This window comes from Podarcis erhardii (assembly GCF_964252035.2).
Source record: "Podarcis erhardii genome assembly, chromosome: 3".
NCBI classification, from domain to species: Eukaryota; Metazoa; Chordata; class Lepidosauria; order Squamata; family Lacertidae; genus Podarcis; species Podarcis erhardii.
In genome coordinates this window covers 16,280,179-16,296,579 of record NC_138507.1, presented here as the reverse complement: position 1 = coordinate 16,296,579, position 16,401 = coordinate 16,280,179, and the positions used below count along the sequence as shown (strand labels likewise).

General features: G+C 42.1%; 1 protein-coding gene across 4 annotated transcripts in view; it reads right to left on the bottom strand.

Moving 5' to 3' along the window:
* Positions 1-16,401, bottom strand: part of MACROD2 (mono-ADP ribosylhydrolase 2) — a 997,401-nt gene that overhangs the window by 409,935 nt on the left and 571,065 nt on the right. For all 4 annotated transcript variants that reach the window (XM_081857242.1, XM_081857241.1, XM_081857240.1 and 1 more), the window contains exon 7: positions 7,705-7,735. In XM_081857242.1, the coding sequence (XP_081713368.1) occupies positions 7,705-7,735 (31 nt within the window). The remainder of the gene's footprint in view (positions 1-7,704; positions 7,736-16,401) is intronic.

Sequence of the window (16,401 nt, the reverse complement as noted above, 5' to 3'; positions counted from 1 at the left end):
CCTTTTTATCCTCCAGCCAGGCAAGCAAGAAGCATGAGCAGAGCTCAATAGCACATTATAGCCAGGCAAAAACACTCAAGGAGAGTGTATATCAGGGCGGAGGAAGACAGGGCTGGACACAGTCCCAATGGCCAAGTAGAGAAGCCTAGAGGGCTGCATGTGGCCCCCGCATGTGAGGTTCCTCATCTCTGATGTACAAAGTTGGGTGCAGACCTGAATAGTTAATGGGCTTGTCTCTGGAATAGGCTTCCTGACAGTGTTTCACAAACTGCAACCCTGCAGTGCATCTGGGGGTGCTCTCATCTGGGTAATGGCTGGCAAGCTCCAGACTGAACAACCACTTTCACTTCTGTGGACGTTCACTTTCTGCAGATTTACTGTCTTCTTTCTTCTTTGGCGATCACTCACAGCCAAGTAAAATTGTCTTCCATAAACAAGGTTTTAACAGTGGGTCCGTAAGTGGCTGTGGAGGCCAATTCTGGATCCACACGTCCTTCCACAATGGGGACATGGGTTTCCGGGCGGGAGTTGATCACGCTGAGGGTTTGCGAAGTGTTTCTTCCTCTTAGCACGCTTCTCCCTTTCGTCCTGAGTTTGAGGGTCTTCAAAGCCCATGACACCTTGGGTAAAGGCTGTTCTCCAATTGGAGCGCTCACAGGCCAGTGTTTCCCAGTTGCTGGAGAAGACAACTGGGGCAAGACTGGGTTGGTGCCTTCAGAATTTTGTTCTGTTTCCAGCTGGAATTTAAGTGCATTTTTACCAGCTGGATAACAAAAAAATAACAACCTTTATTTGTATGCCTGCTTACAAGATGGGCAATGTATGTCAACTATCCACTGGAGTTGTTAAGAGAGCAAAGAGAGAAACGGTCACCTTAGTCACCTTTTCTGCTTCTTTGAAATACACTGAGGACTGGGGTTTGGCTCAATGAAAGCAAATGCAGTTTATTTCTAAGCTGTCACTGTTGTGGAATGGCACTGGTTTGAGGGGCACTCCACAAGCAGACTAACTGTAATTGGCAATCCATTTCTTCATTTCCTTTGTACAACCAACCCTGACAAATTAATCGCAATCAAATGCTGGCTGCAGTAAGGGGCAACGTATGCAGCATGGAAGAAAAATGAGGTCTCTGGCTGGCCTGACAGCCTAATCTTTCAGTTCACCCCATTATAGTGAACAAGGGGACTTTGGTGTGCCTGTCACCAGTACCACCCATAAAGAAACTGTCCACTTCCAAACTTAAGGTTTAGCTGAGTTGATAAAGGGTATTGAATGCTACTTCACTACCTCGTTAATCAGCTTGTGGACTGAGGATCCAATGTATTAGGATCCTGATGAGGAAGCAGCACTGCGAACTGGCTTTACAAGATCGAGGAGGATAATATCAACTAAATGAAACAATGAAGACCGATTTCACACTGGATTTCATGTGAATTGGAAAACGTTATTGGTTTTGGAGAGGGCCAGAAATGTTATTAACTGTAGTAGTTAACCAAGGTTTTAGTTAAGGAAATTGTTTCTCAAACTCGTCTTTTGATCGGGAAATTGTTAATCAGTAAATAAATATTTCACTTCTTTTGAACAATATGTTTTAAACACTAGGTAAATGTTTCAAATGGAAAGTAAGGAAAGCCGGCTGTTTATTCAGTATTTATTTTCCATCCTAGGCAAAGGGCTCAGGGAGTGATGCACAATCTCTTTTTCTCTCATTTATCCTCACCTGCTGAGGAAAGAAAGTGTAAAGATAGTAACTTACTTTGGCTCCCTGGCTGTTATCTGTTGTGTATATTGTATCTGTACTGGAATAAAAAGTGTACGAAGAGGAGCTGCCCTAAGTTAGAAATAATTCAAATTGTTCAAAACAGCAGGCAATACTCTTAGGACACAGGATATTGTAATGTTATTTCACACCAGACGTCACTGAATATGAAAAACTAGCTAAGCCAGTGCTGTAGAAAGGTTTTTTAAAAAATAAATAAATAAATAAATCATAGCCGTCTCCTTGATTTCTTTATGCAGCAGTCAAGCATTCCCTTGCAGTCACAGGAGAGCTATACCACAAGCTTCTTCTTTTAGGGAAGCTTTTAATGTTTGATGTATTACAGCATTTTAATGTTCTTTTGGAAGCCGCCCAGAGTGGCTGGGGAAGCCCAGCCAGATGGGCAGGGTATAAATAAATTATTATTATTATTATTATTATTATTATTATTATTATTATTATTATTCCTAGCCTTCCTCATATGATTTTCCTTTTTCATTAATACAATGAAGAGTGAACATCCTGAAATTCTTTTGTGGACAATCTGAAATGAAAGCACATAGAAAGGAGACTATAAAAAATTTGTGAGGAGTTAAATGAAGAGCACACAAAAGCATCCCACTTAACAAGAAAATGCACATTTGTGGGAGTTTTTCCACCAAAAATAATCTTAAAAGCACTTTCTTCAGATTCTTTGAATTTCTTTCTTTTCTTTTTAAAAGAAAAGTCTCATCTTCTAGTCCCATATTGTATCAAACCCTTTTGATCAGTAAGATACTTTACCATTTTGAGTGCCTCCTCCCTCATCACAAACCTGTGGGGCTATTGATTCCCATGCTGTGAGATGGGGTGAAAGGTCGGACTTGAATCCAGACCCTCTCCGTTCATTGTTTATCCATTGACTATACCGGCTTTCAAAATTAATTCACTCAAGAGTGGCAAAAGCCACATTTCGTTCTTGTCACTGAATTTCATTTGCTGCCGATACATTAGCTTTCTTGGATGTTACATCTCCAGACAAAAGAAAGGGGGAAAGGTTCACAGTAGTCAATAGCAGACAGTACATTAAACAGGTGCTGAAGAGATAAAGTCAGAATCCACTTCCAGGGTTGAAATGCCCTGTCATTAGCGCAAGCAAAACCCATGGACGTGGAGGTTGAAGAAGCAGCTACAGTGCACCATCTCAATCTGGTCCCTGGCTAGGGAACAGTATCAGCCATTCATTAGAGAGAGCCATGTGGAGTCTCATTCTTTGGTTGCACTCATCCAGTGATATAGCAGCTTTCCTATCTAGCATACTGATAGCAAAATAACCGAGCGTGATGACACACTGGTTCTTCCAGTTTTAGAACAGGAAGAGAAGGAAAATAAAGATGCCTTGTTTTGTCTGTCTTTGTATATTAACATTAAAAAGTGCTGCAGCAATCCTCCATTGGAGCCGAGAGTTAGAGTTTGACCAGAGAGACGTAACACTGGCCCCACTGCCCAACAAACTCCCTGTCTGAACTGGTGGAGGTAGTTTTGGCAGTGGTGTAGGAGTGCCCCCAAACAACTTCAACCAACACACTAAGGCCTCCTTATGTGGTTTGTCTCAAGACATCATGGCCACATTGACAACCATGAGACTGTACATTGTGGGCCCAGTGCATACTTAACATGGTATTTGACGCGGGTGGCACTGTGGGTTAAACCACAGAGCCTAGGACTTGCCGATCAGAAGGTTGGCGGTTTGAATCCCCGCAACGGGGTGAGCTCCCGTTGCTCGGTCCCTGCTCCTGCCAACCTAGCAGTTCAAAAGCACGTCAAAGTGCAAGTAGATAAATAGGTACCGCTGCAGCGGGAAGGTAAACGGCATTTCCGTGCACTGCTCTGGTTCACCAGAAGCGGCTTAGTCATGCTGGCCACATGACCCGGAAGCTGTGTGCGGACAAATGCCGGCTCCCTCGGCCAATAAAGCGAGATGAGCGCCGCAACCCCAGAATGGGTCACGACTGGACCTAATGGTCAGGGGTCCCTTTACCTTTACATTGGTAGTGGTCAAGTAGTAGGGGCAGAGTCCAATAACCCTGTTGTCATGGATGGACGACAACCTGGTGAGGTTTGGACGGATGGTGACTAGTCCTCCCTGCTGAATTGATACTGGATCCAAGAGTACAAGATATGCACTGTCATGTGAGGCCTAGGTGGCTCAAAGAGTTTAACAAGAGGTGTCATTGGCCTGGCCTCAGTAACATCCTCACACAGCAACATCTGATTGGCTATGTGGTGCGATAATGGTCACTATGTGATCCCTGATGGGTTGACGAAGAAGCCTGTGCAAGGACTTATGCTTGCACAATGCAGCTTTCTTCCCCTCCTCTTCCACACCCCCAAAAATTGGCTCAGGGGTGGGCAGAACCCCCAGAACAACATGCTTAAGCAGAAACTCGGAGTAATCCATCTGGCAAACTGAAATGGTTATCCAGATAGAATGAATGCCTTAGCATGGCATTTAATTCCTTGCTATACTTTAAAAAGTTTTTTAAAAAATAAAACTGTACATGCAGAAAGTAACGTTTCTTCATGAATATTTCCACCTCCCAGGGGGAAATATATATATATATAATATTGGTGCAGCATTAACCAGAACGGCTACACAAAGTAGAAAAGATAAAATGTAGTACTGTGGATTTTGAGATTTAGTCTCAAATTACGTTGAAACAATAGATCTATTTGTTGAGTGGACATCACAAATTTACAGCACATGTACATTTCATAATACAAGACAGCAAGAACAAGAGGGCAGTGCCCATCAAGGCACTGAGCTTAATACCTTTAATCCTCCTTCTGGAGTCAGTATGTCTGCTAAATATATCCTATTAATGCTAATTTTAGATGGCTGAGTGTTAATCAATGGACACCCTGGTAATAATTTCTAAGCATGTAGAATGTATTCCAGAGAGAAATGGACTGAAGGAACAGTTTGAACATGGGTAGCATGCCATTTAAAATAGGATCTCTGTTAAATAATGTATATGACAAATTCTTAGACAGAGTAGCTAATTAGATTGCTGAAATACTTTGAATATCCTAATGGACTCCAAGCAGCTGCTGCTCTATTTACTAAGAACTAAAAAAAAAAAAAGTCAATATTTTAATCATTTTGTAATGACTATTCCATAGAAACTCTTTGAACTGGTTTCTCATATGGACACCATACTGTTCTTTATGCAAATTGGCATCCATCATGACCTTTATGAACAGACCCTGTGACTGCACAAACTGTGTGCATGTTGCCTCTATCTGTACACATGTTCCAATTGTGCAAGTTTGTTCTTGGCTACAGACAATAGATAAGGGGGAGGCAGTTTAACCACAATCCCGGATTTGGATGACACCCTAAGCCAAACCTTGGTTTAGCTGTCATACTATACTGAGCTAAAAGGACCAGGGAGGAGCAAAGACTACTATCCACGTAGTCCTGATAAGGCATAGTTTTGTTTACCAAGATGTGTGAACACAGCCTGTATGTGTACACTGTGAATACACTACAGTTAGTTCACAAGGTCTAGTAAACACATGGAGGCCAGGAACAAGGCTAGAGGGGACAATCCTTACTCTTCTTCCTTGTGCTTTGTATTCCAACACAAGGAAAGAGATGCGTTGAAGCTGGGGACCGGTGGGGGACAGGAGGAGAGATGGAGATATGCACACACATCTTCCAAGCCATTGGGAGTGATTCAATTTCTCTGCAGATGATCTCAGATAATTCCTAGCTATTCTAAGGCAAACTGCCAGATAGTGCTCGTTACAGGTGGACAGGCTATGAAAAAGGCAATCAGATCTGAATCTGCATAGAATATTAGAATTCTCGAGATGAAAGGGACCCCAAGGGAAATTTAACTCTACAATGCAAAAATCTCAGGTAAAGCATCCATGACAGATCCAACCTCTCCTTAAAAACCTCCAAGGAAGGAGAGTCCACCACTTTCTGAGGGAGCCTGTTCTGCTGTTGATCAGCTCTTACTGTCAGAAAGTTCTCCCTGATGTTTAGTTGGAATCTCCTTTCTTATAACTTGAATCCATTGTTTTGGGTCCTACCCTTGATTATCTTGGTCACTTTCTTCTGCACACATTCTAGCTTGTCAATAGCCTTCTTAAACTGTGATGCCAGCCCAGAACTGGACACCATACTCCAGTTGAGGTCTGACCAAGGCAGAACAAAGCAGTACTATTACTAGACTTCTGTTGATGCAGCTCAGAATAGCATTAAACCACATCTATGATCAACCAGAAAATATACTTCATTTCTGACACATTTTATTTTCTGTTAAATTTGGCTGTCACAAAAACAACCTGTAATTTTCTTTGCATTTCACTTCACAACAGATTCCATGAATCATGGCTGTCCTGCTTTCCTATGATAATGACAAAAATATGCATCATGATAGAAAACACCGCTGTGTTTTATATCATTAGCCACCTCCAATTATAAATAATCTTATCAGGATCTAGATTGGAAGATAAAAAAAAAAATCAGTTATGTCTGCAAAGCGCAGTTGTATTCAGGCAATACAGATATGATCAGAAGCAAAAAGAGGAGAAAGAAACTCAGGTTTGATACTAGAAGAGAAAATATTTAATTAACTCAACTGAGACATGCTTGAATTCATGTGTAGCTCACCATCAAAACTCCCTTTGAATATAAGGCACTATGTGTCTGTGGAAATTCATACCAACTACAACACTTTCATTTCATTGTTTATCACATGAATACCCCGTGCTTTTTTTTCTAAAATGTTGTTTAGGGGTACTCTCATTTTACCTACTCATATTGAAATACTGCCTCTCAGTGAGGCCAAACTTAGATTCACAAAATGTTTAGGGGTATACATACTCCTGTGTTCCCTTCCCCCACAGAAAAAAAGCACTGTGTATACCTGACACAAGCTTTTACCCCTTGCCAGTTCTGACTCTTCCAAAGCACCCAGCACCCAGCTTGTGGAAACATAACAATTTCTGCCAGTCTATGGTCTAAGAATTCCAATATTTATTTGTTTAGATTCTCATAGATTCTCAATCTTTTATTGGCATACGTACTAGATTCCAGTAGGGTTCAATACAAACAAAACCACACACCAAAAAACCCCTACCATAAACCCTGCATTTAGCACTTAAGTTAGTGTTGTATAGCATTCACAAATTCTCATTGTGTGTTGCGGAAACATGGCTACTGTCTCCATCTTGTCTACATCCTGAGAAAACATTTGTTTGTTTGTTTGTTTGCTGCATTTCTCCAAGGAGATCAAGTTGGTGAACATGGTTCTCACCTTTCTCATTTAATCTCCACAACAACCGTGTGAGGTAGGTTAGTCTGAGAGGCAGTGATTGGCCCAATATGAACACATGATGCCTCAACTGCCTACTCTGACTGGCACTGGCTCTCTAAGGTCTCAAGCAGAGGTCTTTCCTAGCCCTGCTGTCTGTTATCCTATGAGGTGGAGAGACAAGGAATTGTATGCAAAACACGAGTCATGGCCCACAGTACCACACAAGGCTCTATTCCCACAATACTATAGCACTACTTCCAATACATCATTTACACAGAACCCTGCAGCATCTGTTATCTTCAGCCCTGCACCCACCGTGGGAATGGCATTTCTATGGAAGCCAATCAAACTCTCTTATTCATGTAATATTAAGCTGCGTAGCTGTTTGCAAACCCAGATCAATTCTCTGTTGGGTCCTTGGGCCATAGCCTGTAATTTGATAGCACAACACAGCCCACTAGGCATTGTAGAACGAATTGTTAATAATACTGAATATGTAAAACCCATGCAACATCTACTAGAACACGCTCCAGCAAAGCCAAAAACAAAACAAAACACCCTTGTTAAAACCAAAGTCGACTATTTGTCATGAAGAAATATAGCTTGAACAGAAACTTTATAATGGGTTTTACATACCATAAATTCCTGTTGAAATACACGGGAACGCCTGCAAGACAAAAACCAAGATGTAAATTAGAATTTTAGATTATTTTTGCCTCAGAATCACTTATTACACAGAATCATTTAGTATGAGGAAACCACAAACTGCTTCGTGTAAAGAAATCCCTACCTCTATGTTGGCAGGGCCTGATGAAATGCCCTCCAGAGTGCTAATAGAACTAGTTCAGGACATCAGAAAGCTGCTCACAATTTTCTTTGTGAACTCAATGGAGAACAGATAAGGTCCTGCAGCACTTTGGAGAACGCTAAACATATAGTGCCTTGCCAAATGTGAAAAGAGGGAGGACCCAGGGATTTTTTAAAAAACAACAACAGCAACAACAATAAAAGTGACTTACATAATGTAGACGTTATTAGAACAATTACAATGTGATCAATCTGCAAGCATCTAGAGGAAACTGGAATGACCACCTGAAGACAGCATAGATTTGTTCAGAACAAAGAACAAAGTACTCTCTTTCTTTGATAGGGTAATACATTTAATAGATAACAAAGCAGATATATATCTTGACTTCAGAAAATGTTTCATGGGAAATTCTCATAAGAGAAGCTGAGGAGTTTGTACTCTGCTCTTCCTTCTCCTAATACAGCAGTCAAAATAACTGTTGGAGGGTTGGAATGCATGCTGGCGCCATCCATAGTGTGACTGTCCTGATCAACTCCTCCCCCAGACCTTTAAACATTGGATGGAAGGAAGCTCAAAAGGGGAAAACCATGCACACTAGGCTCTTCCATGCGATAAGAGAGGCCAAAAAGTTCCCAATCCTATGCTAAACTCCCAGTGCTGGGATCTATGGGAACTGCAGCAACATTGTTCTGTTTAAGCTCCTGAGTTGGTTTTTTTACAGGCATTGAGGAGCTGGAGTCTTTAAATGTCCCTGGCACAACTTCTTAATGCCTCTGGATTGTTTATAAAAGCACTACAATCATACCTTGGAAGTCAAACGGAATCTGTTCTGGAAGTCCATTTGACTTCCAAAATGTTCAGAAACCAAAGCGCAGCTTCTGGTTGGCTACAGGAAGCTCCTGCAGCCAATCACAAGCCATAGAAGCCCCGCCGGACGTTAGGCTTCCAAAAAATAGTTCGCAAACCGGAACACTCACTTCCATGTTTGCGGTGTTCAGGAGCCAAAACGTTTGAGAAATAAGCTGTTTGAAGACCAAGGTATGACTGTGCAACATTTTACTGACAAAACATAGCCACGAAAGGATTTTCAGGACCCTTTAGAAGCACATGGTACAGAGCTGCATTTGACTTATAGCATTATTCTCATAATCCAAACTGCCTTGTAGGTATCTGCAGGTCTTCCACATTAGGCCAAACCTTTGCTCCTATCTCACCAGCAAAACTCTAGATTGGACAAGGCAGGACTCTGAACGACTTTTTACATCTGACCTTGCTGCAAACGCATAAACATGAAATGTTGTGCTAATGGATACCTTAAGTATGCATTAGCACAGCAATCATCTTTGTTTTTGCTAATTGAGTCTCACTTTTCTCCCCCAAACCCAAATCCCCTCCAGCTGCATTAACTATACTTCAGCAAAACATGTCTCTCCTGTATCCGTCTCTACAGCCACAGCAGGCGCTGTGACCTTCCAACAGCTTGACCTCATCCCCCAAAGGTGCACCTCTTCATCGTCTCTCAAAACAGACAGATGCAAACCAACTCAAACAGTAGAATGAAAGAGGTCTCACTGAGAGCAACGGTCCTTAATATTCATGACACACTCATTCTCCAAGTGTGTGTTCTTATGACACCAGCTATACACCAGATGGAGGCATGCAGGAAACCCTGAGTTTGGAAGAATGATACAAAAAAAACCCATTAAAAAACTAAGGAGACTGAGCATGTTCGGTTGCCATGGAGTATATGACTGATGGTGGGAGGAAAGAGAAAACTGGGGAAAGTGGAGTGGAAATTAATGGAATATCTCGGATGAAGACATGGCTGGCTGGCATTATGAAAAGGAGCACTCCACAGTGCAATATTTTGTCATAGATTCCATTTGTTAACAAAATGGAGGGGGGGATGACATATCATGAAGCAGATTTCTGGAGGTATCTACTCTGATATAAATTATTTGGGCGTAGGAAGTGGAAAGTACAAAACTACAGAGGGCACAACTGAAAGATACATATAGCAAACTCCTCGCAGCACAGCATATTCATATTTCTCAAAGAAGAAATGGTCTAGAGGCAGTAAAACAAAGAATCAAATAAAGGAATTCTTTGCACAGAAAAAGATTAGAGACTATACAGATTGAAGTTCAACAATCTGAAGGCAAGTAATATTTTGCTTGAACCTCGTTACAAAAACTGTGGAATTTCAGATTCTATTGGGCACTATATTTTCAGAACAATAGGAAACGAACACAGTGCAATTGCAATGATGAATACAGTACAGGAAGGATGGCAGTGAGAGAAAGTTGAAGGAACAAGGTATTCTTATTCCTAGAAAACAAATTAAGGGACAATATGGTAACAATTTTCTAAAAAGTAAAAGGCTGTCATTATAGGAAATGGAGAAAAATGGTTCAGTTGCTCTGGAGGACAGGGCAATCGGCTTGAAGTGCCAGAAGTTACATTTAAGTTGAATATTATGAAATACATCAAAGCAGTTGCTGAATTGACTTCATTGGATTTTTCTTTTTTTAAAAGCAAAACACACACAAAAAAAACACACACAAGCTGATGTTTCCATTTCAAATATCACTGGGTGTCAAAGAATGGTAGTAAAATATGCAGAGAATTGAGAGGTTTACTTATTTATTTTTCACTTAAAAAAAATAAAAAATATTGAATTGCTTCAGCTCTCCAACCGAGGTGGCTGTCAACATCAAGAAGAAAAACAATGCAACAACAAAAGACCTATCAAGAAGTCATAGAGCAAATATCATTTGAACAAACAGGCTTAGAGAACTGGATGGGGAAAGCCTGTTAACAGGGAAATAGCCCTGCACACTGGCATTGAGAATTGTATTGGTGCCAGGCTTCAGGGAGAGCAAGAATTGGTGGGGCAGAAGGGAGAAAAGAGGAGAGGTGAAAGCAAAAGGCCCAAGGAAATGTTTTAACTGTGCCTCTGCACTAGCACTGTATAGATTTCGGGATGTTGGTTGTTTTTATAGCGTCAATACCAGCTTTCCTCCCAAGATTAAAAAAAACAGGGTTGTTGAGACTGAGGCATGGGTAATCTCCTCCGCCACACATGTGGTTAATGTAATGTGTAGTTTGGTTCAACAGTGCCTTTATCCCCATGCTGCAATGTCTCTTCAGAGCATAGCTGTCAACTTTCAGATTTGAAAACAAGGGATCAGCAGCCTCACCTGTCCCGGGGACAGTCTACGGGTATCTAACAATTCGGGATAGCAGCGGGAAGCAGCGGGAAATGGCGCTGGAATAAGGGGATTTCCCACAAAAAAGGGAAGGTTGACAGCTATGCTTCAGAGGCCTAAAATCTAACACACTCCCCTCGCCTAGCCTTGCATTGCTAGGAGAATGGCTCATAAGCAGCTAGCACACAATGGGTTGGATCCAAACTAAGCCTCTGCAAGTAGAAATGCTCCTTCTGTTCATGGAAGGCTTCTGGTCTGTTGGCCAGATTGTGCTGGCAGAAGGGGGAAGGGGTCCCTCCTTCCCCTATGGACTTCCCTATACCACTGTTGTGGAAGGACCCTAACACTCTGGAGCAGACTAGTGGGGAAGAAACTGCAGCAGGAAGAGGGAGAATCAGCGAAGTCTCCCCCCCCCCACACACATACATTCCATTGTCAGGAGCATCCCTAAGTGGTGCCGGAAGACTGGATCAGAGCCTCTGGTTAGTGCAGTCAGCAGAGCATGAGACTCTTAATCTCAGAGTCGTGGGTTCAAATCCCACATTGGGAAAAAGTTGGACTAGATTACAGTGGTGCCTCGCAAGACGAAAAGAATCCGTTCCACGATTCTCTTCATCTAGCGGTTTTTTCGTCTTGCGAAGCAAGCCCATTGACGGCTTAGCGGATTAGCGCTATTAGCGGCTTAGCGGCTTTTAGCGGCTTTTAGCAGCTTTTAGCGGCTTAGCGGCTTAGCAGCTTAGCGGATCAGCTGATAAGCGGCTTAGCGGCTTAGAAAAAGGGGGGAGGGGGAAAAAACCGCAGGAACTCGCAAGACATTTTCGTCTTGCGAAGCAAGCCCATAGGGACATTCGTTTTGCGAACCGCCTCCAAAACGGAAAACCCTTTCGTCTAGCGGGTTTTCCGTCTTGCGAGGCGTTCGTCTTGCGGGGCACCACTGTATCCTTGTGGTCCAATCCATCTCTATGATGTCAGAAATATAGGCTCACAGCTGAACAATTTGCATCAGGTTTTTCTTAGACTACAATACCCATCCAATGAAGTGAAAAAGCAAACTACCAAGGCCTGATGCATCCCCAGGAATAATATAATACAGGACAAACTTAGAAGGGACACAACAGCACTCATTGCCATCTATACATTTTCCAGCTAAAGCCACCCCCCAACATACCATCAAAGATCTACAGCCCATCTGGGCAATAAGCCTTCCCTCTCACAGACAGGCAACAGAGACACAAACACAGAAATCAGACATAAATTCCAATGACAACTCTATTCCCACCTCTACTCTAGCAACACCATTACTGTACACTAATAATGCTGGCCACAAAGCCGATAGTCCATCACCTGCTCATCTCCCAATGTGATCTGGCCAGCAATTCCCTCCCGCATTCTACACAGAATTTCTTCTTGCAAAAGAATAAATGTGCACGAATCTGACATCAGAAATGGCAATACTTAGAAATCAATAGCAGACTATTTCAACCTACCGAGTTATTCAGTTATTGATCTTAAGATAGCCAGCCTGGGAAAAATGGAACTGGAAAGACAAACTCTAGCTTGAAACTGCTGAACTTAAAAGTTCAGTTCTAGTCATTTGGGACTAAATAGAGACACTGGTGTTCGGTCCTACTCCATGTGCTAATAAACTCCGCAATGCCAAAATGATCATTCACTCACCAATTACTTTTGCTGTGAAGCGTCATTTTGCATACATTTATCTTCTAAATGAATTGTTACAGGCTATACTTCTGAATTCCACTGATCATTAACTCCAATCTTTACATCCTCCCCCCTCTTTACATATATGACAACAGTGCATCATACTTCATATATCTAACTGAAATTTTACTTCTATTGATTTTTTTTTAAAAAAAATCGTACATCAAAAACAGTACCAAAAACGAACAAGAGAGAGAGAGACCTATCTCCTGCCCCAGTTCACACATAAACATATCTGTGTACATAGGCATACAGACAATTTTGTTAAGTTGTCAGTAAAGGAAAAGTAGGTGCCTAGAGAAGTGAAAATCCATGGTCTCAAAGTTCAGGACAGCAGTACTGCTAAGGCAGTATCAGGCCATTTCTGTTTTCCTTCCTTTTAGGGGGCAGAAAGATATAAGAGAGTAGTGAAAACCAGGCAGTATGTCCAAGGGCAAGCGTATGCTGTCAGCAGCGAGCAACCTTGTTCTACTACATTAGCAAAGTTAATAAACAGGAACCAAACTGATTCAAATTTGTCCTTTTTCTACCCATAGGCAGTCCTCAACTTTTATGTCATTTCCCTCCCCCCAAAAAGCGCAACCTGCCATACTCTCTGATACTACAGATCTAACGTCAGCCTGTAAAAAAACCCTTCCAGTTTCAGGCTATGATGGTCCAGTAAGTAACCCAGCAATTCTTCATATTTCAGTTCTAAATCTAAACCTATAGGTAGGTTTAGCAGTTTCCCAGTGATGTGATGGACATTCCCACAAGCGTACACACGTGCTAACAAATGGGCACCCTCCCCAACATGCAGGAAATGTTCTAGGAGAGCACCGTAGCAACTCGCAAGTCCAATTTGTTGTCACATGAATTAAAGAAAATTTCAAAACAGGTGTAACCAAATCATGTGTTTACAGAAAGGTTTCAGCAGGCATCTCAAACAGTCCAGGGAAGCTGCCTGCCTACTGTCTATGGGCAGAAAGTTCCACAGCGCAAGTGCTGCCATGGTAAAGGAATAAGGTCTCACAAAAGTGGGGAAAACAATGTTGTGGCACTTGTAAAAGTTTTACCAGGAGATGAAATGTTATTTGCTCGAATGAAATTAATGGACTTAAAGACCATAGCATACAAGTACTTCCAACCCTTTTCTCCCATGCTGTGGACTCAATGTAAATCCCACATCCCAGGGTAGAAGCTCAACACTGATGCAAATGGAAGCTTTCCTCCTGCGGTCAAAAGCAGCTTCAGTGTTGTGGTGGAAAGATTAAATTCCCTTCCCATGCGTCCCAGTGCTAATCAGATCCCCACAACTACTATTTAAACTTTTAAAGGTAGCCACTTTAGCTGCATGCAATTAACGTCATATCTGGTTTGGCTCTTACCATTCTCCTGTGCTTCTGCCACAAGGTGAATATACCTGTAATGCAGAACTGACTGTGTGTAGGGCTCACTCTGCCCTTCTTTGACCTGCTCCTATAGCAGGGCAAAGACTTGTCAAATTAATTTGCTTGTTTCAAAAAGTTTCACATGCTCCATGGCTTTTAGTCTAGGAGGGTTCATCTGTATAGCTGGTTTCAGTTGACAACACTGAACACAAGTAATCACTGGAGACCCCGCAAACCAATTGTTCTGTCAGCCACTCCTGTAATGAAGCTGCAAACTCACAGGGTACAGCCAGTTTCAGTAAACCACAAATATTCTGCTTCAGATTCCGATGCAGGTTGCTTTAACCATACAGAGAAGGGTCTGTGAACCAGCTTACTGCTGCAAAGTGTGCACAGAGGACAAGAATTTAAGAAACACTTTCCCATTTGAAGATGGGAATACAGGTGTGTGGGAGTTCTCATTTGCCTCCTCACCACTCACTGCAGTGTGCTTCCCAAAAAACCTCCTCCAACGTTCCAGGAAAAGATTCAGCTGGGATCAAGGAATGATACTAGTAGAACATACTAGATAAGCCCCAAGGCCCTAGCTATGCCAGCCATCTTAGTAAAAACCAAACAGAGCACTACCAGAAACCTCTAAGAAGGTTACAGGATTCCTCCATCCAGATGTGGACGGCCACCAGGATAGGGAAGAATTCTAGGAAGATTAGACCACATGTGATCCCTTCCTGCTTCCAGTGACCAGGCCATCGCCAGGAGACCAGCAATCCCTGAAATACACCCCAAATCCCAGGCTACCAGACGCATCTGAATGGACCTGGAAGTCATGGTGGGTGGTCAACAGTTCCTGCCAAAAGGGAAACCCATTGTAGGACCTGAGGGATGCTAGCCACCCCATGAGGTCCTCTAGTCAACCACAGGTAATCTGGGCCTGACTACCACAAAATGCCTGCCCTAGAGACACCACATGACAAGTGAAGTAAAAATGGGAATCTTGAAGAAAAATTTGACTGCAGCTTGGACAGGCTAGCTTACCAGTGCACATGCAATTTGTAGGCAAAGTGAGAACACAATAGTCTATATGAGCAATCAGTAAATTTGCATGATGGCAACCATATGTATGAGAATTCTGGCAAGACCCATGTCTGCAGCATGTCACCTGCTGCCTTTATAGCACCCCACAACTCGAAGAGCAAACTTCTACCGCATTCATGGGGGCACCCCGGGCAATTTAGAACCCCACATAATCACAAGGACAGATCGACACAAGTATAGATCACCATAGATTGGAACAAGCACATCTTCCAACAACTTCCCTGATTTCTGAGCAAAATAAGCACTTGGAAATAAAAGAGGAGGCTGCTAACTTGATAGAATCCAGGGTTTTTTCCTTGTTCCTGTGATGTAGGACAACTTTGCTTTTAGTACTTTCAGTGGATACACTGTGACATCAACATGGAAAGAAAGAAAGAAAGAAAGAAAGAAAGAAAGAAAGAAAGAAGGAAAGAAAAGCACACACATATGCCAGGCCTTTTCTTAATCGGAGACATTTTTCTAGATCTTCTCTCTTAGAGAAAAAAGACATAGCTTGACAAATGTTCACAGGACAGATTTTTAAGTAATACCCCGCTTTATGCAGAGAGTTGGAATTTCAAAAACTAAGTAACAACGGGAGAAAATGTAGTGACCCATGTCCTCAAAGGTCAGAGTAGAAGATCCTGAAGATCCTTTGGGACACTAAAACCTATGGTGTTTATTCTTCAAGGCATGCCTTCTCCATTTGCTGTGCTATTCTATTTCAGTTCCTCTCTTTGTCTTTCTACCACCCCCAGATTGTCTTTTATAGAAGGGTAGCTTTTAACTACTTCTTAACCTACCTTGCGGCCATACCACAATAATCTTGCTTTCTTTTTCTGCCACACATCTGAATAATACTTCTGACTGGAGGTATTAAAAGCTGCCTAAATTTCAAGCTATTTTTGAACACCAAGAAGGACATTATCACTGGCCGTATCTCAAATTAACTTGGGGCTCTTAGCTCACTCCCTCATAGAGAGATGATTACAGCATAAAACCGGCTTATATAATTTAGCAAAATATGACACAGCTGTTATTCACTGCTCAGGGGAGACCCATGGCTAAGAAAGCATGTAGACCCAATTTCCTTCTTCTCCTAGGGAAGCAATTTAGTCTAGATGCCAGGCTAAAATTATTGGCAGGGCAATAA